This window comes from Oncorhynchus gorbuscha, linkage group LG03, assembly GCF_021184085.1.
Source record: "Oncorhynchus gorbuscha isolate QuinsamMale2020 ecotype Even-year linkage group LG03, OgorEven_v1.0, whole genome shotgun sequence".
In the NCBI taxonomy this organism is placed as follows: domain Eukaryota; kingdom Metazoa; phylum Chordata; class Actinopteri; order Salmoniformes; family Salmonidae; genus Oncorhynchus; species Oncorhynchus gorbuscha.
The window spans coordinates 86,725,862-86,746,978 of record NC_060175.1 but is presented as its reverse complement, the minus strand read 5'-3'; the positions used below and the strand labels follow the sequence as shown (position 1 = coordinate 86,746,978).

The 21,117-nt window shown below is 41.2% G+C and overlaps 1 protein-coding gene across 2 annotated transcripts; it reads right to left on the bottom strand.

Annotated features, from left to right (window-relative positions):
* Positions 1-7,449: 7,449 nt before the first annotated feature.
* LOC124032109 (proteolipid protein 2-like) lies at positions 7,450-15,941 on the bottom strand. 2 transcript variants are annotated; one of them, XM_046344219.1, is made up of 5 exons: positions 15,647-15,941; positions 9,811-9,966; positions 9,288-9,386; positions 9,042-9,138; positions 7,450-7,991 (listed from the first exon to the last, which is right to left on the bottom strand). In XM_046344219.1, exons 1-5 carry the CDS (start codon positions 15,740-15,742, stop codon positions 7,978-7,980), a joined length of 462 nt encoding a protein of 153 aa, XP_046200175.1. In that variant the 5' UTR covers positions 15,743-15,941; the 3' UTR covers positions 7,450-7,977. The 2 variants fall into 2 exon arrangements, with proteins under 2 accessions (XP_046200175.1, XP_046200176.1); XM_046344220.1 differs by having other exon boundaries at positions 9,024-9,138; positions 15,647-15,936.
* Between the last annotated feature and the right edge of the window lie 5,176 nt (positions 15,942-21,117).

Below are 21,117 nucleotides of genomic sequence, written 5' to 3'. Positions count from 1 at the left end.
AGGCGTTTGGAATCAAGGATGGCCCGTATGGCGTAGGCAGGTTCCCCTCCGATGTCCAGCGGTGGGGGCGCACTGCGGGTAGAGACTGGAGGGTGAAGAGGACCGGAGGTGACCGGTTTTAACAGAGACCCATGGAAGGACGAGGAGATTTTTATACTGATGGGTTAACTGGAGGCGGTACGTGACAGGGTTGATGCGATGTGTTATCTTGAAGGTACCAATGAAGCGAGGACAGAACTTTTTGCAGGGGAGGTGGATGTCTCTGGTAGAGAGCCACACGCTGTCCGGGGTGAAGGAGTAGCATAGGTCGGCGGCGTGGCAGAGTGGAGGCCTGGACGTTGCTGAAGACATTTCTGTACTGGACGTATTCAGATGGTATGGTGGGTGGCACTGCTAAGGCAGAGTCCTCAATGGTGGTGGCTCTACAGGGTAGGCTGAGACAACTGGAGAAGCAGGTAAAGAGCAGGACAGTAGTTCACCTTGTTGCCATGGAATGGCAGGTTCACAACGACAACGCCAGGGGTGTCCAAGGATGAGTGGCTGTTTGGGGGATGAGATTTCAATGAGTTGAATGGTTTCAGTGTGGAAGACGCCAATCTGGAGGGTCTGACGCTCTGTGTCAGGTGCGTGATGAAGCCCGTGCCCAATGGCTGCCCATCCAGGGTGTTAATCCTTAAGGGAGAAAGAGGGGTGACACGTGTTAGATCAATGTCAAGCTCTTGTACTAGCTGGTGATCGATAAAATGACATGCTGCTGCCGAATCTATCAAGCCTTCTACGTACTTGGTAACCCCTTCACCCCTTCACGGTTATCAATACTGGGATGGAGAATTGCTTCTGGGAGATATTTAGAAATAAGAACACGGCTACCTGCATGGCAGCGGAGGGACCCTTTCTCATCCCTCCGTGGGGGGCGAACAGGGCAATGGCTGAGTAGATGATCTTTCCCTCCACATTATAGGCAGAGCCCTTCTTGGATCCGCTTTTGACTTTGATACACGAGAGAGGAGCATGGCCCAACTGCATGGGCTCTGTAAGACTCGGACGGGATGACGGAATCATGGAAAGAGAAGGTTTCGGATTCCTGTGTGGCAGAGTTCTTCGGCGGTCGGCGGACATCATTCCATCCACTTCCTGCAGCCATGGTGCGGAACTCGAAGGCATACTTGGCAGCTGAATTGCATCCTTGTTGAAGTTCTATGAGGAGGTCTTCTATAGGACGACCGGAGGGAGAATGATCAAATACCTTTTTTTTCACCTTTATTTAACCAGGTAGGCCAGTTGAGAATAAGTTCTCATTTACAACTGCCACCTAGCCAAGATAAAGCAAAGCAGTGCGACAAAAACAACACAGTTACACATGGAATAAACAAACGTACAGTCAATAACACAATAGAAAAAACTGGATACAGTTTGTGCAAATGAAGTAAGGAGGAAAGGCAATAAATAGGCCATAGTGGCAAAGTAATTAAATTTACACTGGAGTGATAGATGTGCAGATGAGGATGTGCAAGTAGAAATACAGGCGTGCAAAAGAGCAGAAAAACAAATATGTGGATGAGGTAGGTAGTTGGTTGGATGGGCTATTTACAGATGGGCTGTGTACAGCTGCAGTGATCGGTAAGCTGCTCTGATAGCTGAGGTTTAAAATTTGTGAGGGAGATATAAGTCTCCCACTTCAGTGATTTTTGCAATTCGTTCCAGTCATTTCCAGCAGAGAACTGGAAGGAAAGGCGACCAAAGGGGGTGTTGGCTTTGGGGATGACCAGTGAAATATACATGCTGGAGCGCGTGCTACGGTGACCAGTGAGCTGAGATAAGGCAGAGCTTTACCTAGCAAAGACTTATAGATTACCTGGAGCCAGTGGGTTTGGCGACAAATATGTAGTGAGGACCAGCCAATGAGAGCATACAAGTCGCAGTGGTGGGTAGTATATGGGGCTTTGGTGACAAAACAGATGGCACTGTGATAGACTGCATCCAATTTACTGAGTAGAAAGTTGGAGGCTATTTTGTAAATGACATCACCGAAGTCAAGGATCGGTAGGATAGTCAGTTTTACAAGGGTATGTTTGGCAGCATGACTGAAGGATGCATTGTTGCGAAGTAGGAAGCCAATTCTAGATTAAACTTTGGATTGGAGATGCTTAATGTGAGTATGGAAGGAGAGTTTGCAGTCTAGCCAGACACCTAGGTATTTATAGTTGTCCACATATTCTAAGACAGAACCGTCCAGAGTAGTGATGCTAGTCGGGCGGGTGCGGGCAGCTATCGGTTGAAGAGCATGCATTTAGTTTTACTAGCATTTAAGAGCAGTTGAAGGCCACAGAAGGAGTTTTGTATAGCGTTGAAGCACGTTTGGAGGTTTGTTAGCACAGTGTACCTCTTTGAAGAGGCGGTGGCCCAATCCAGCGCTTTGCCTGTGAGTAGAGACAACAAAATCCACCCTGCTCTTGTCGGTGGCGAAGTTAGTGGGGCTGTGCTCAATGTATTTGCTGCATTGAGTAAGAAATCCCTAACATTTCCCAGGTATACCGTCATATTTTACAGGCATGGGTATGAACGAAGGAGGGCTATGGGTTACGATACCGGGCATCGGAGGAGTAGGGATAGGCTGGCGGAGAAGATGTACAATTTCCTCCATAAGCTCCCCTTGCTGGGTTAGGCTCCGCTGTAGCTCCGCTGTATCGATTCCGTTTTTAGGTGAGGTAATTCTGTAATAAATACTCAGGGAGAAAAAGGTGTAGATTCACACGCAGAGCGCGGCAAATGTTTATTATGGCTTCGCAGAAGGCAGGAATCATGGTCGCAGGCAATGGTCAAACACAGGTAGGTAGTCAAAAACAAACAATACCTCACAACCATACCAACAGAAAGAACTGAACTATAGTGGAAGTCGGAGTTTACATACACTAAGGTTGGAGTCCCTTTTCAACCACTCCACAAATCTATTGTTAACAAACTATAGTTTTGACAAGTCGGTTAGGACATCTACTTTGTGCGTGACACAAGTCATTTTTTCCAACAATTGTTTATAGACAGATTATTTCACTTATAATTCAATGTATCACAATTCCAGCAGGTCAGAAGTTTACATACACTAAGTTGACTGTGCCTTTAAACAGTTTGGAAAATGTCATGGCTTTAGAAGCTACTTATGGGATAATTGACATCATTTGAGTCAACTGGAGGTGTACCTGTGAAAGTATTTCAAGGCCTACCTTCAAACTCAGTGCCTTTTTGCTTAACATCATGGGAAAATCAAAAGAAATCAGCCAAGACCTCAGAAAAAAATTGTAGACCTCCACGAGTCTGGTTCATCCTTGGGAGCAATTTCCAAACACCTGAAGGTACCACATGCATTTGTACAAACAATAGTACGCAAATATAAACACCATGGGACCACGCAGCCATCATACCGCTCAGGAAGGAGAAGTGTTCTGTCTCGTAGATATGAACGTACTTTGGTACGAAAAGTGCAAGGAAGAAGCCACTGCTCAAAAACTGCCATAAAAAAGTCAGACTACGGTTTGTAACTGCAAATAGGGACAAAGATCATACTTTTTGATGAAATGTCCTCTGGTCTGATGAAACAAAAATAGAACTGTTTGGCCATAATGACCATCGTTATGTTTGGAGGTAAAGGGGGAGAATTGCAAGCCGAAGAACACCATCCCAACCGTGAAGCACAGGGGTAGCAGCATCATGTTGTGGGGGTGATTTGCTGCAGAAGGGACTGGTGCACTTCACAAAATAAATGGCATCATGAGGATGGAAAATTCTGTGGCTATATTAAAGCAACATCTCAAGACATCAGTCAGGAAGTTCAAGCTTGGTCGCTTGATGGGTCTTCTAAATGGACAATGACCCCAAGCATACTTCCAAAGTTGTGGCAACTTAAGGACAACAAAGTCAAGGTATTGGAGTGGCCATCACAAAGCCGGGACCTCAATCCTATAGAAAATGTGTGGGAAGAACTGAAAAAGTGTGTGCGAGCAAGGAGGACTACAAACCTGACTCAATTACACCAGCTCTGTCAGGAGGAACATGGGACAAAATTCACCCAACTTATTGTGGGAAGCTTATGGAAGGCTAACCGAAACATTTGACCTAAGTTAAACAATTTAAAGGCAATGCCACCAAATACTAATTGAGTGTATGTAAACTTGTGACCCGCTGGGAATGTGATGAAAGAAATCGAAGCTGAAATCAATCATTCTCGCTACTATTATTCTGACATTTCACATTCTTAAAATAAAGTGGAGATCCTTACTGACCTGAGACAGGGAATTTTAAAAGTTAATGTCCAAGTCAAGAAAGCTTACCAGCAGCCAGCATCACTTGCCGCAACTGGTAATGTTACTCGTTGGTACTCTATCAGCGCCCTGTCAGATACTCCAGCGAGTGAAATTAGCTACATATTAGGAGTTGAGAACTAAAGTTCATATCGTTAGAAAATCGATATTTCCCTCTTTATAATAAAACATTTGTTTAGTCTGTTGTTGCTAGCGATATTCATAAAAACATTCAAGTAAAACATTTATAGTACATTTTCGAAGGCTGGGTTCCCCGGTTGAATACCCATGTTCTAAAGGCATTCCAGCTAAGATAGCTGGTCTTAGCTGGTATGCCTTCTGGCAAGGTTGGAAAACTTTAGAACATGGGTATTCAAGCGGGGAACCCGGCCTTCGAAAATATATATTCTAAATGTTTGATTTTAATATTTTTATGAAGCTAGCTACTCTAACTTGATTGATAGCCTGAAATGGCTTCTTGGTAGCTAGTTATGAGTTTGGTACCCTATCTTCATAAAACTGCTGAGGGGCTAGTAAAAAAAGAAAAGAGGTGTCCCCTAAGGGGCATGATGCCTCTTGAGTGAACCACAGAGGAAGATAACCTGATTGCAATACTGTGAAATTAATGAATCTTCTAAAAATATGGGTTTTCTTCTAGCTGGGTACTCATACTAGGCCCTAGACATACCATACGCATCCCCTGACCAATCCAATCTCTGTTCCAACTTAGACCTAGTGTACAGCATCTTTACATGGAAAAGTGACTATTCACAGGAGTTAATGTTAGGCCTATATACAGTATATATTTACTTGAGCCAACTATGCACATATGGAGTTCCTGTAGGGTCCCCATTCCAACATTAATTTTCCCAGATTAAGACTTTGCCAGCTTGTGACACATATTTCTAGCATATTTTCTCACTATGATAAGACTAGGTATTAATGGTGGGCTTTATTCTAATGTAATTTAAAATCTCTGTTGAAGTGTTTTTTCCAGATAATGGTCCAACATGAATGACATTTTTTGACGCCAATGAGCAAACATTTTTGTATTAAGGAAGGAATAGCTGATAAGTTGCACAAAAAAAAACAATTATATTGGCCAGCATGCAAATGGTCAAAGAGGTTTAAGCCAGTATAACTCCCAGCACGGTGTGGGTACTTGTTGGATAAGCTGAAGGGTTGTTGGAGAATTTCAGAAAAGTAAAAGGAGAACCAGATATATATTTGTTTATGGTCTAACAAAAGGCCTACAAAGGCTCATGGGGTTTACTGAGGAGGATCAACCAAAGACAGTGAACAAGGGCATGTGTTTATCTAGTTTCCTGAAAATCATACTAAATATGTTATTTAGGTCAAGTCAAAATCTAAATGATTAGTAATTGTTGATAGTATTTTGCAGCATTCCATTTTATTGCAATCATTGGGCCCATTTGTGAAGAAAATAAAGTACAGAATGAACCCTGGTCATGTTGAAAGGGCAGCTGCTTCCATCTTGTGGTAGCTTGAGAGACAGCCCGCAGGTCCTTGTACTTGTGCATGCCACAAACCAGTGTACACAGTTGTTAGCCTGGCTAACCAGAATCATTGCTCTGGCCAAACGCTACTCCACACCAACGGATGTATGTAGCAAACGACAGAGAAGCAGAATAATTTAGTGCGAGTCGTCAGGCTAGTAAGTACTATGTATATAACAACAATGTGATTATATCATTTGTAATAGCAGTTATTAGAAAGGTTCATAATTATTTAGAGAAACAAATGGGTTTTATTGTGCAAAGCATTGTGAATGCCTCAGTGTTTCAAACACACAAAAAGGATGAAACAAGAAATAAAAAATCCTGTTAGAAATAAAACATTGAGGCCAAATTATACCTTGAAACATTAATTTTATATTTCGGAGGCAAGGTAGCATTTACTAAAGCATATTAAAATAACATAATATGGATCCTGAAATGTCAACCACACAATTGCTAAATTAATTAGCAGAGAAGATTATTTTAACTGCTAATTCTAAATAAACTATTTTCTAAGAGTTTACTATAACCGCATACACTGTCTATATCCCTTAACAACGGTGCACTTACTGAGGTAACATTTCTCTTGTACAACACAAAATGGCATTCAAATATATATTTTACCATTGGTTAAAAAAAACACAAATACAGGTAAGAAACACACAACCTGAGTTAGATTTGTGAAAACCAGGATGATGAAAACATGTGTGTTTCCTATGGCAAGAGTAACCTACTAACGAGAAGTTCTTTGGTGGCAAAGGAACATCTAACCTTACTATGGGAGCAGAATGAATGGTCAGTAACAGTGCTCGTTGAGGAGGCAAAATAACAACCCATAAAATGAAGGCACTACAAATGTTTCCAGGTAGGCTACAACAAATGGTGTGTTAAAGGCACTGTGAGAGATTTAGAGCTCTATTGATAGTATGCATTACTGTACAAATAGCACTATGCACTGAGTGTACAAAACATTACGAACTCCTCCTCTTTCCATGACAGACTGACCAGGTGAAAGCTATGATCCCTTATTGATGTCACTTATTAAATCCACTTCAATCAGTGTAGATGAAGGAGAGGAGACAGTTTAAATAAGGATTTTTAAGCCGAGACAATTGAGACATGGATTGTGTGTGAGCCATTAAGAGGGTGAATGGGCAAGACAGTATATTTAAGTGCCTTTGAACAGAGTATGGTAGTAGATGCCAGGCCCACCAGTTTGAGTGTGTCAAGAACTGCAACGCTGCTGAGTTTTTCATGTTCAACAGTTTCCCGTGTGTATCAAGAACGGTCCACCACCCAAGGACATCCAGCCAACTTGACACAACTGTGGGAAGCATTGGAGTCAACATGGGGCCAGCATCCCGGTGGAATGCTTTCGACATCTTGTAGAGTCCATGCTCCGAAAAATTGAGGCTGTTCTGAGGGCAAATGGGGGTGCAACTCAATAGTATGAAGGTGTTGCTAATGTTTAGTACACTCAGTGTAGGTAGCGATATCACTGGTCACAAGGAGAACATTGACTAAGTGGCGGCTAAATTTGACCAGCACAATTATAATATATTACAGCGCGAATATTGAGAGGGCTTTGCCGAGATAGAATGTTGTTTGAAGTAATTTGTACTAAAACTGCAAAGGTAAACAGCTGATGTTACATTTTAAAGTTTTATTAATCTGAGCACCTCTATGGATGTAATGCTACAATTTCATTACTAATAAACCAAACCTTTAGTAGTGGATGTAATACAAACAGACATCTTTTGACACATTAATGAATTAAATCAGAAAACAAAAAGGTATGAAAACTGACCAAAGCTTTTCACCTCCTTATGCTGCATAATATTTAAATCTTTCCCTTTTCGGTAGATGGTAGAATTGTACACAGAGACTGGAATAACCCTTTGTCAAGGGAATCCCTCATGGAATTGACATAATTATTTTGAACATGCAGATCTCAATGGGTCAGCTACATTCTCCTCTGGGTCAGCTATAGATGTACTGCAGATGTTTCTCTCTTCTGACCCTAACATTGGTTAATTGCTGCTATTAATCTCTTCATTTGAGCATCAAATGCCTTCCAATCTGCTGCACTTCTTTCTCTCTTCATTTTCGATTCCTCCTGCACAAACGTCATTTTTCTTTTTTTGGGGGGGTATAGCTTTGAGTGCTTAAACTCTGTCGTCTGTAAACAAAGCAGAGAATAGAACAAATCAAATTAGGTGAGAAAATGTCTGTCAAAACTGTAGTTGGGTCATTCCACGAAATGAGTGACTTGAGTCCCTTTGATATTTGAAGTAAAAATTGTGCACCAATATTGCATTTTAAATGCCTGTTAGATTCAATTAAGTGCCCTTTAATATAGACCACATGGAGAATTCAATAAATCAGATTTTTGATATGAATAAAGACGTGCTAAAGTGCCAAAATTCAGCAATGTGGTTCAGATTGGCGCCCTCTGTGCGCCCTCTGTGACTTCTAGGAAGATTTTAATCCACTTAACCCCAACATTTCTCCAAGTTTCCAGCATCATTGTAAAGCCCTAGTTATTTTGTTGCTTTGACAAAGTCATTTCTGAAGACGATTATTTATTTAATGTGATTAGTGATTCACTTACATCTGTCCCTCATATTAAGGTCAACCCTGTTATGTGAACTTAACTCTAATCTTTTTGTCCATTTTCTGGTGTTTTGTGGTGGAAAACCGAGCAGGTCAAGCACAAAACAGGGTGGCCTAGTGGTTAGAGCGTTGGGCTAGTAACTGAAAAGTTGCAAGTTCAAATCCCTGAGCTGACAAGGTACAAATCTGTCGTTCTGCCCCTGAACAAGGCAGTTAACCCACTGTTCCTAGGCCGTCATTGAAAATAAGAATTTGTTCATAACGGACTTGCCTTGTTAAATAAAAGTTCAAATAAATAAAAACACTTCCACCCTGTTACCCATATAGACAGGACAATTATTTTTGTGAAGCCTGCATTGCTCATCTCTGTTTCACACAACAAGCTTCCATTTCCCCTGTCAAAAGGGGATTTATGACTGATTTGAGATGAAATCGTGAACCTTGTTACTATATTTGGCACTTACTATAGTCATTTTTATTTATCTAACCGTTTTTATGATGTTTTTATGAAGTTCAACATGTGCTCTTTATGACAGAATGTTAAAATTACCAAGGCACCGAATTGGTGGAATGACCCAGTTCATAGCAAAGCCGCAACCTTATCTAAATCACCCACCAGTGGGCGCTGCTGTGTGCTGCCTGGTGCTCTTGATGACCAGAAAGATGGTGTAGGCATCATAGGCAAACAGGATCCCAGCCAGCAGGCCAAACACCTAAGGGAATGGAATAACTGTTAATATAAACATATTCTAAGCACCAAGTTCTACTTTTCAGTGATTACTTGGTCTGAAGTATTGGAGAGCTGAGATGCTCTAGTTTGTTTCTATTAAAAAATCTCAGGGTGGTTAGACATTTGACTCACCCCTCCTGCAATACGGGCGCCGTCCCCGGCTCCACCAATCACACAGATCAGAGAGGTGATAAGGTACAAGGCTGCACCAATAGCAGCACGGATAAAATCCTGAGCGGAAGAGACCAACATTAGTGAATGATTGTACTTCCAGTGGCACTTGGAAAGTCCTTGTGTTACTGTCTGTTTTTATGAATGTATCTATAATTTGTGTATGTGCTTCTGTGTGCTTCTCTTTCTCTGTGTGTGTGTGTGTCTCTCTAGGTATGTGTGTCTAGGTGTGTGTGTGTGTCTCTAGGTATGTGTGTGTGTGTGTGTGTGTGTGTGTGTCTCTAGGTATGTGTGTGTGTGTGTGTGTGTGTGTGTGTGTGTCTCTAGGTATGTGTGTGTGTGTGTGTGTGTGTGTGTGTGTGTCTCTAGGTATGTGTGTGTGTGTGTGTGTGTGTGTGTGTGTGTGTGTGTGTGTGTGTGTGTGTGTGTGTGTGTGTGTGTGTGTGTGTGTGTGTGTCTGTGTAAACATATATACTGTACTCACACTCCAGACCCAGTTGACCACCTGGATGGACTTGTCCATTTCCATCATGAAGACGACAAAGAAGATGATGGCGAACACCATCTCACAGATGGCCACTGCAGAATAACCTCCATACAATGATGCAGCATAGCAGATTAGGATAATAAAACTGATGAGCTGAAAGAAAATGACAGACAATTAATTTGTTGGAAAGGTAGAGTGAGAGAAAGAGGAGAGAGAGAAAAAGCCTGCATGAAAATATTCAGTGTGATATGTTTATAAAGGTACTTAGAAAATGCCAAATCTGTAGGGCAAAAATAGCTTTTATGCTCAATTAATCTGTAGCCGAATTGCTTGAATTTGGGATGTTATTCATAACATTTCCTTTTTAGGAAATTACTGCTACGTATCCTAGAATCCTTGGGGAACGTCTTGCTGTAGATTACAACAAACTAACAATTTGGCTCCAGATTCCTCCCTTTCCTTTGAATTAGCAGTTCAGGTTGAATGACGTGATTAAAACTCATCCCAGACAGCAGATCACCGGTGATAGGAACAGTCATCTCAGAGTCATTTCCACCACATGAAGATGGTATGACAGTTGACTTAAGACCATATTTTATCCATGATAGTCTTCTACTCCAAGACCCGGGCTGAGTGAGACCAGGGGGCAGCAATGTCAAATGGACAGACACCATCACTGCCATGTCACACACAAACACTAGCATCTCCCACATCACACAGGACACAATAAACACAGTCTATATGGGGTTAAAGACCCTGTGGTGATGCAATGAAGTACACAAACAACAGAGGCTGTCACAAAACACATGCAACAAAAATCATAGTAGCTAACATAGCCAATCAGTTTAGAAGCCGATATCACACTGAGTAAGTTTCCCAGTGCTGGGATTGATCTTTTTTATCCTAAACATTTACATGTCTTTCTTTAACATGTTGCTTTATTTGTATTTACAGAGGGGTCTGTACCAAGTCAAGAATGCATTTTTCCATCAGAAAAAAAAAATCAGCTGGCATTCCCTTCAGTCCATTCCAGTGAAATAGGGTCAGTGTGGAGAGTACATAAACTTGGACAGCCCACAGTGTAGCAGCAACACCAGCCCTTACTGAATCTCTCTATTGTTGCTGCTGTTGAGCTATGATTCTGGGTGGGTAGATATATTTAAATACAACCACAGGCAGGTTTTGAAAGAATGGTCACATTTCATGGTGCAACTTGACATCACAAAGCCTTTGTGAGGATGACAAAGATGTTACTGACTTAAATGGTCAGGGAAGATATTTGAGATTGTCAACTTTGCTTGCAGTTGCAAAGCTACCCTTTTTTCTTTGATTTGAGGGAAAAAATAATTATATTGGCTATATATGAACTGGCCTACTGCCACAGAGCAGTAAGCCAAGTTAGGGCAAACCCAGTCAAAAGTGTGTTAGTAGCCTACAGATGATGCAATAAGCTGCCCCCCCCGGCACACATCAGTGCTTCGTGTGTTCCAGAGACTGGCACGAGCTGCCTCTGTGCACTTGTGGGGTGGCCGGGACGAGGGGCCTACACAATGAGGCTCTATTCTATTCTGGCCTCAGCCAGCTGCTCTAAGGGTAACCGGCTAATGAAGAGGCCGTCACATGGAGAAACACCCACTATCCAAAACCCTTCACAAAAAAAAAGGGCCTGCGATGTTGACATCTCACTGTTACACCACAGGACAAACTGCTCCATTTCTGACCAGACTGAGGACCCAGATGGAATCTGTTCAGTCCTCCATACGCTGACTATGGAAAATGACCAATATTTTGTCAATGATTACAGTCAATATATTAACAATCTAAAAACAGGAACAGAGTGGCAACCAAAAACACAGAGAGATGTAACTATACACACAATCTCACACACAAAGAAATGCCAGGAAAAGCTCAACTGATGTTTCAATGGAACTAGCTTCTCTGAATAGTATCGGGATGAGAGGCAAAATACAATTTCTAAGCACAGTAATAGGAACAGAACAAGCTACTGCAATGCCTACATCACTCAGCTTTACATGAAACGATTGCTCATCATCCAGGGAGAGTCACACTGACTATGTTTCACTTTGACATTAGCTAGCTTTCACAGAAGCATGTTCAAAACCAATGAACCACTGAATTGTTTGCGCTATAAAAGGTAAAAAGCATATCAAACATTCTTCGTTCCAATTAAGTTTCTATGTGAGAATTGGCAGAACAATCTGAGATACCAAAAATATTTTTGGGGGCCATGCTGTCATGGAATCACCCTTTTGGAGCTTCCATAGGCCCATTGAAGTTCAGAAGCCATGTACCATAGTGTCAATGTCAATCCTTTACAGTACATGGGGTTACTATGAAACATTGGGTGACGAAATTAGTATTTCCTGACTGATTAATGATGGCAAGAGTTGTCTTCCTGTGTATCTCACATCACATGATCCTCCTCTTCCTGCTGGAGTATTCTTTGCTCTGTATGAACTACAGTATGTAAACTGTCTGAGACACCTACCATCTCTCGTCCTGTGACTTTCATACTTTCTCCCGGGCTGTTGTGATGCTCCACAAGGGGGGGGGGGGGGGGTCATCCACCTGACCTGTGTCTCTAGGAAGGTGTGAAACTGTCCTTGAATGCCAAGCCAGGTCATATTGAGTTGCAATATAAGCGATTATATTCTGTTCCATTTTATGAGAAAGCTCAGTCTGTGAGTTACCACCCCCCTTTAGAACAGAACACCTATCATACCCAATAGTGCATATCTATACAAAAGGATAGATTCACCACTGTTTACTTCTTAGGGCAATGACAACACTGAGCAACAAGATAGGCAATCAGTATGCATGCAACAACTCCACCAGAGTAGTGGGATGGCCCTCTTCAATGCACTTAGGCATGGGTAACAAAGCCCCCAAAGGACACTTACTACCCTACAATACATCTCATGGATGTAGAGCACATTAAAAGGGGTCTACTGTGTACAAAAACACTTGGCCTGCTTGAAGTTATTCATGTCTATTCCTGGAGTGTCTTTACATACATCCTGGTTAACTCAATCCAGATGGGTTTAGCATAATGTTGAAAAAAAAAACATAGTTTGATTGGCCTGTGCATAATTTTGGGTGTCATCTGCAGTGCATTCCTCTTTCCATCAAACCATGTACCCACTTTGTCTCTCCCTGGTTGTGCTCAACAGTTGTGTTTGTTCTACATTTGATGGGCTCTTGTGTGGGCTGGATTTTAAATGGTCATATATGACTGGACAAAGGCTACAGTTTGCTGAAAGATGATTAAATAAACCTTTACTTGAATTTGGACACAGTTACATGCTAAAACAGACCGGACAGGTTGCGTGTGCGAGCACTGCAAAATAAATGTACACATACATGTTATTCAATTATTGCACCCACACTGCACGCGCGTGTCAGCGAGCTTATGCATGGCCAGGTCGTGGAATTGGTTCTATTTGTGACGCTCAACGTGCTGCAAGTCCGTCCTCTTCCATCGGGGTTTTAGAAGCATATACCCACGTGGGGGATTGAAAGATGAACTTAGGTCCATTCCGGTCAGTTGTATTAATGCTGTAAAGTTGGTTGCCAACTGCCATTAAAGTACAAAGAAGAAAAGCCATATAAAAGTCCAAAGAAGAAAAAGAAACGTGAAGGAAGGAGGAAAGATGACAAGCAACACATTTGGTTTACAGTTTTATCTGTGGATTAATTGTCAAAGTAGAGGACCTTGTGCATTTCAGGTAAAATAACAACCCAATGTTTATATACCAGGACAAATAAACAAGCAACAGCAAGCTAACTAGCTAAATTGGCATAAATTTTTAATGCTTTTTGACCTGTCCCCAAATTAATAGAATTGGTTCAGTGTTTGTTTTGATATTTCAGCCTGTGTGTCCTGATCGCTTCTGATGTGGGTGAACAAAATCAATGTGCGCGCAATGGTGCACGTGCGTGTCCAGTTTGGTCAGCTTGTTAGTCTACATAACAAGGTTTTCATATTTTTAAAATTCTTATTAGTTTTTCTATTTTTATTTGAAATTCAGTTTAAGTTCTTTTTAGACCTGATTTGCTAGTTTAAAAAAAGTTTCAGTATTAGGGACAGAAAGCATGCATGGGTAACAGGATCACAATTTTACTTAAGATTCTGATGATTATCCACATTTATTCAAAGTCAAATATCGAAGTTGGTCCAAACGTCAAATTTCATATGTTTTTTCAAAAGCCTGGTTTGCTGCTGCAGCTGCCACTCCTTTATTTGGCTCCTCCTACAATAATTCCGAATAGTTAAATTAAGGATTCAGGTCTGAAATATCCCCATGAAATTGATTTAATTTAAATGGTTGGTATGCAGATGCTGCATGGACATTTCACCAGTAAAAATTGAAGAATTATTATTTTTATTAATTGACAGTGAGAAATGTGAAGGGAGGGTGACCACAAAAAATGTATTGGTAAAGTAGAGGTAAAGAAAAACATGCGCAGAATGTGATTCGGATCTCCAACTCCGGGTAAAATTGATCCAGGGGGGCGGGGCAGTTACCTCGGAGCCGCAGCCTCAGCCTTCATTTATAAAGTTAACCTCAATGTGACTTGGATTTAAAATGAACATTGTTGAGACAGGTGCAAAACAATATGGTGGAAGGAAAAGCTCTCTAGCCCATATACTAATCCAATGCTTTTTACATTTAGTAGTACATGTAAGAATCAAGTTAGCTACATTTTTCCCCTGTTAGCTTGTGATAGTGATGCATAAATTAGGCCTATTTGAAACAATGTCATCTCCTGACCACATTTTTAACAGCCACATTCAGTAGCATGTAACCCCCCCTAAAGCTTGAAACTCTCATTGAAAAATCCCATTACAGTTTAGATCTTTTATCTGAACATAATTTATGATGGTTATTTTATTTGTGTTTGTTTTGGGGTCAAAGATAATAATTTCAGTATGGTTTTAGTTTTTTAGATGGGTGTGTTAATTATTTTATTTCAGTTAAAAAAAAGATTAGTTTGCATTTTAATTTCAGTTTACTATAATAACCTTGCTACATAACGGAGCATTAATGAGCACAACATCAAAGAGAAGGAGCTTTACACATTTACAAGCTAGGTAGTAAATGTGTAAAATTTATTAGGCACACCTTATCAATCTTAGGGAGAGGTCTGTCATCCTTCCATGACTAATTGTCACACATAATCATAACTCTCATGGATATCCTGTAGTATGTGACCCTATGCACACTCTGATTTTCAATCTAAACTGTCAGCATTTGAATGTTGCGTGCCAAATGAGGGGAGATTCACGCACAACACCACATGAGAAGTGACAGGTGGAAGCTCTTAACCCTTGGCCTACAAACCCAGCCCTTGGCCTGGCCCCTACCTCCAAGAGCACATGGTTCTCATTCTAGGTCCAGTTCCTTTCAGTCCAGATAACTGTGTCCACGATTTTAAAATGGCCCCATTCATTATCATGCCATGATCAAATCATTGGAATACCATCATGGAAATACTCACAGATCTGTATTGCAAAAACAGCTGTAGGTAAATTAACTACACCCACATAGCCTATTCAGTTATGATCTAAGATACATTTTTGTAAAGTAGTAGGTTTACTTATTGCTTAATAGAGGCCTATGCTAAGGTTATGAATGCAAACCTAAAGTAGTATGTCATCATAACAAGGATATATTCTAGGGAATTATATAATATTTCTACAACAGAGCTTTCATTCATAGTTTGGAAACTCCTAAATAGCAGTACGTTTAGGTTGCAGCAGTAGTCTATTCCTTGTGTATAAGGCTTTAAGAGTAAATCGAAACAAACGTACTATTTCTGCAGCAAGAATAGTTCCTTTTCGGGTCTTCACGTAGCCCTTCAGATTCTCCAGGCAGCCCGCAGCGACACTGGCCTCTGTATCAGCCATAACGAAATTAAATGTAGAATTTACCAGTTAAGTATAACGGCTGAATATTGCAATGTTGCAGAACTCAACGAAGACACAAGTTACATTCAGTAAGGAAAAAGCGGACTGCTGTTGCCTCCTAACTTCGGGTTTTTTCTTCTCTCCAACTTGTGACTCCTTCGAATGGGTGAGTAATGGCAACTTCCTGGACTAGAGAACAAAATTGGAAGGAGGGAGTAAAGACGGGCAAACGGGGCGTTGGCTTGAACTTTTCTCTAGAGATTTAGGTGGTGGTGGTGGTGGTGGTGGTGGAAGACAGTTTGCTCCAACTGTTGCTGTGATTAATTTATGGAAGTTATTTATCGTTCATTAACATTATAGCCATCATCAATATGTTTTCTCAAATTCAGTGGGCAGAAACGAATGGAAAGCATTAGACATGTCCTATGCAGTTGCTGTGTGACAAGCCTCTCTTTGCTTTGGCAACACCGTCGACTATGTTCTTGACAACGTAACTAGAACTGCCTACTGGTAGGTTGGTGCTGTTAGACACATACGGGAACCACTTCGTAGCTTTCTCACCCAGGGGGTGTGAACAGTTGTTTTTAGAGCAAACAGATTCGGAACAGTTCACGGCTATGCATGACACGTTACCATTTTGTAAAATGTGCTGTTTCATTTACTTTGCTCTATGCAGAATATAATTGTGTTGTTCGCGTATTGTTCATTAAAGGGGCAATCTCAGTGGTGTAGTGGAGGGTATACACACTTATTTTTCAATAGGCATTGCCCATACTCACTTAATCCATACTGATACTGATCAAAGTAGTGTCGTGCAGTTATACGCCCTATCAATTAATAGTGCTGATGGAACAGAATGTTTTTCTTAAAATGTTGAAAAACTATTTATTCACGTTTTAGGCACAGCAATGTGCACACGGGCAGTAGGCGAATTAATCCTTTAAAGATGCAACAACTATCTTGGGTTGCTAATATGATTACGATAATGCTTTTGGCTGCTAGCCAAGTAAAGAACATTTAAAGAAAATCTAGTTAACAGAACGCATATGAGTAAGTCTTTATAAAAACAATTGCCTGCACGTTTCTATATTTTTGGGCTAGCTATGCTAATGATAGGCCTAACCGTCTTCTCTATTAAATATTAAATTGCTACAAAGTTGCCCATGCCTTCCGGTCAGAATTATATAATTATTATTATTTGCATTAATCAAGTGGCCATTTATTTTGCAAACTACACCTCATGCTACAGAAACAATGCTAATCAAATATAATGGGTAACTACCTTCAAAAGTCTAAACTGTGACCAACCAATATGGGATTGATCATTCAGAGTGTATGTCACTGTTTCTCATAGAATTTTTCACACAGGGCACATTTCCTTCTCCAGGCTTGCGGTTTGGATTTTCAGGTGTTCAAAATTAGTGTACCCACTTCTCCAGGCACAATTACACCACTGGGTAATCTGGAGTTCAAACAATAACAAAGCAACTTCCCGCCACCTTTTTGGGCAAACAGTTTAAGGATGGTGCTGGAGAGGACCTCCCAAGTGGCACAGCGGTCTAAGGTACTGCATCTCAGTGCTAGAGGTGTCACTACAAACCCGGGTTCGATCCTGGGCTGTGTTGCAGCCGGCCGCGACCAGGAGACCCATGAGGCTGTGCAAAATTGGTCCAGCGTTGTCCGGGTTAAGGGAGGGTTTAGCCGGCCGGGATGTCCTTGTCGCTCTAGCGACCCCTTGTGGTGGGCTGGGCTCATGCACGCTGACTTTGGATGACAGCTGTGCGGTGTTTCCTCCGACACATTGGTGCGGCTGGCTTCCGGCTTAAGTGAGGAGTGGGTCAAGAAGCAGTGCGGCTTGGTGGGGTCGTGTTTCAGAAGACGCATGGCTCTCGACCTTTGCCTCTCCCGAGTCCGTGATGGGACAAGACTGTAACTACCAATTGGGGAGTAAAAGGGTTTAAAAAAAAATTGTGCTGGAGAAATGTAACCACTCAAATTCAAAGATGGGGTAAAGGCTGACCATCCATGAGAGCAAAATTAGTGTTTTAACCAATTAAAAGTAAAAAAATATAAATGTATCAATCACAGCCACTTTAAAGGATTTGAAGATGTTCTGAATCATATTAAAATGCTTTGAATATTTTACAAACCCTGATAATGAAAATGCATTACAATAGTAGCATTCTGGAAAACAGAGGTATCATACCATCATGTGGCACAGCAGCAGGACTACATGTGCCAATAATATAAGTTGATGTGTCACTCCATGGCTGCGTTTAGACACGCAGCCCAATTCTGATCTTTATTTCACTAATTGATCTTTTGACCAATCAGATTAGCTCTGAAAAAGTTCTGATGTGAAACGAACTGCTGTGATTGGTCAAAAGACCAATTAAAAAAGATCACAATTAGGCTGCCTGTCTAAACGCAGCCCATGTAGCTGTCGTGTCTTTGTCTATGCCGGATTAAGTGATATGACATGCTATTCTATAAAATAATTTCTCTGTAATTAATATTACATGATTAAGCTAATCAGGTAGATGTAATTAACTAGAAAGTCGGGGCACCACAAAATAATGTTAATAGAGCTGTTATCTTTCGAATAAACTCTTAAAGTCATGGTCATCTACCTCAATAGCAGTCAATATTTAATTGTCACTTTATTTAGTCACATCTGAAAGTTGTAAATTCTTGGTTATCTTCACGAACCCTGGCTAACAAGTTGAATCAGCAATACAACATTTGGTTTAATTATTTATTTACTAAATACCTAAATAATCACACAGAATTAAATCTACACATAATGGATCATACATTGATTACAAATGATGTCATAAAGGTAAACGTCCCTAGCAGATGGAGCAGATATGACGGCTGGTTACATAAAGAAAGGGGGTTGGGTTTTGAATGAAAGAGCGGGAAGACTGAGGATCAAAAATATTTTGTGTCTCTATCGGGCCGTAGGCAGCTACTCTATCGTAAATACATCATCTTATGCATTCTAAATAACAGCCCATTTGGAAAAGGAAAATGCAATAAATATTTACTCTGATCTGCGCTTCGATCGGTTGGTCGTAGATGGAAGGCCAGGTTGTTCTTTGAAGAATATCTGGTGGTAGAAGGGGTACTTGGTAGTACCCTCGTCGTGTGGTAGAACAGTTACTCTGTCCGTCCTCTCATAGCCCACGTCTACAGTTGCTGCACTAACGCAACGGCTAGGAGGTATCACTTCTTTAGTGAATAAGAGTTCAAAGTTCATACCAAGTTGCCATGCTATATGCTCATGCTATTTCTGGCTGTTTAGTGGAAATTCATCCTTTTGACGTGTAGGTCGATGATTCGATGCTAATTTCATTAGTTTCCTGTCGTTCAACCAGAGCTCACGCTGAGGTTGGCTTAGTTCTGTAGGTGGTCTTTGTCCTTTCAACGTGGGGACCGCAAGTCCTTGGAACAGGAAGTTACATTTTCGTCAATGGGTTTATATAGTGGTGACAGAAGGGTGTGTTTCATAGTTTACAACCAAAGTCTGTTCACTTGGGCGGGGCCTCTGATCGAGCAGAGTTTCTCTATGACAAACCGTTCTCTCATTTAAGAAGCTAAAATTACATTTAAACATTTAAATTGCACAACAATTCCATGCGAATCTGAACTAGAATGAACTAGACTTTCCAAGATGCAGTTTGTCATCCTGTCATTAGTAATAATGTCTCAGATGCCAACTGATCTGACATCATATTCATTAAGTACCAACGCATATATTCAACTGGTTGGATAACCGAAATATTGTTCAGTTTCCCACCTATTGATGTTACCAGACTCTCCATGTTAACAAAGGGATGTTCAATAGTCACATTGGTGGAGTAGAGAGAGGAAAAAGGGGAAATGTATTTATAGGGGTCATAAACCTCCCCCATCAGGCCAACGTCATGACATAGCCTAGTAGTAGGCATACCTTATACCCTCAGACATTGAACCCCCCAGGGTACAGCATGAACAATGCATATGATCTACAAGATTAGAGAATTAGACAAAACATTTAACCTTCAACATAATGTCAAGTTTATTTGATTTTGTTTCACAGGGATTCCATAAAATAAGAATAGAATAGAATTCTGGAGAATCTTGGATATTTTTTTCTCTGAATTGTAATAGTCATTATCATAAATAGTAATAAGAATACATCATAAACAATAAACACAACTGTCCAAAGGCGTAGAGAGTATCACAAGACATCATTCACCACTAACGACAGACTATACATATTGCATTGAGCATATTTATGAGAGAGAAAGAGATGGAAAGAGAGAGAACACAGGAGAAGGGAGAGAAAGAGATAGAGAACACAGGAGAAGGGAGAGAAAGAGATAGAAAGAGAGAACACAGGAGAAGGGAGAGAAAGAGATGGGAAGAGCGAGAACACAGGAGAAGGGAGAGAAAGAGATGGGAAGGGAGAGAAAGAGAAAGAGAGAGAACACAGGAGAAGGGAGAGAAAGAGATGGGAAGGGAGAGAAAAAGATAGAAAGAGAGAGAACACAGGAGAAGGGAGAGAAAGAGATAGAGAGAGAACACAGGAGAAGGGAGAGAAAGAGATAGAAAGAGAGAACACAGGAGAAGGGAGAGAGTGCTAGAAAGAGAGAGAACACAGGAGAAGGGAGAGAAAGAGATGGGAAGGGAGAGAAAGACATAGAAAGAGAGAGAACACAGGAGAAGGGAGAGAAAGAGAGAAAGAGATGGGAAGGGAGAGAAAGATAGGAAGCGAGAGAACACAGGAGAAGGGAGAGAAAGAGAGAAAGAGATGGGAAGGGAGAGAAAGATAGGAAGCGAGAGAACACAGGAGAAGGGAGAGAAAGAGATGGGAAGGGAGAGAAAGAGATGGGAAGGGAGAGAAAGAGATAGAAAGAGAGAGAACACAGGAGAAGGGAGAGAAAGAGATGGGAAGGGAGAGAAAGAGATAGAAAGAGAGAGAACACAGGAGAAGGGAGAGAAAGAGATGGGAAGGGAGAGAAAGAGATAGAAAGAGAGAGAACACAGGAGAAGGGAGAGAGTGCTAGAAAGAGAGAGAACACAGGAGAAGGGAGAGAGTGCTAGAAAGAGAGAGAACACAGGAGAAGGGAGAGAAAGAGATGGGAAGGGAGAGAAAGAGATAGAAAGAGAGAGAACACAGGAGAAGGGAGAGAAAGAGATGGGAAGGGAGAGAAAGAGATAGAAAGAGAGAGAACAGGAGAAGGGAGAGAAAGAGATAGAAAGAGAGAACACAGGAGAAGGGAGAGAGTGCTAGAAAGAGAGAGAACACAGGAGAAGGGAGAGAAAGAGATGGGAAGGGAGAGAAAGACATAGAAAGAGAGAGAACACAGGAGAAGGGAGAGAAAGAGAGA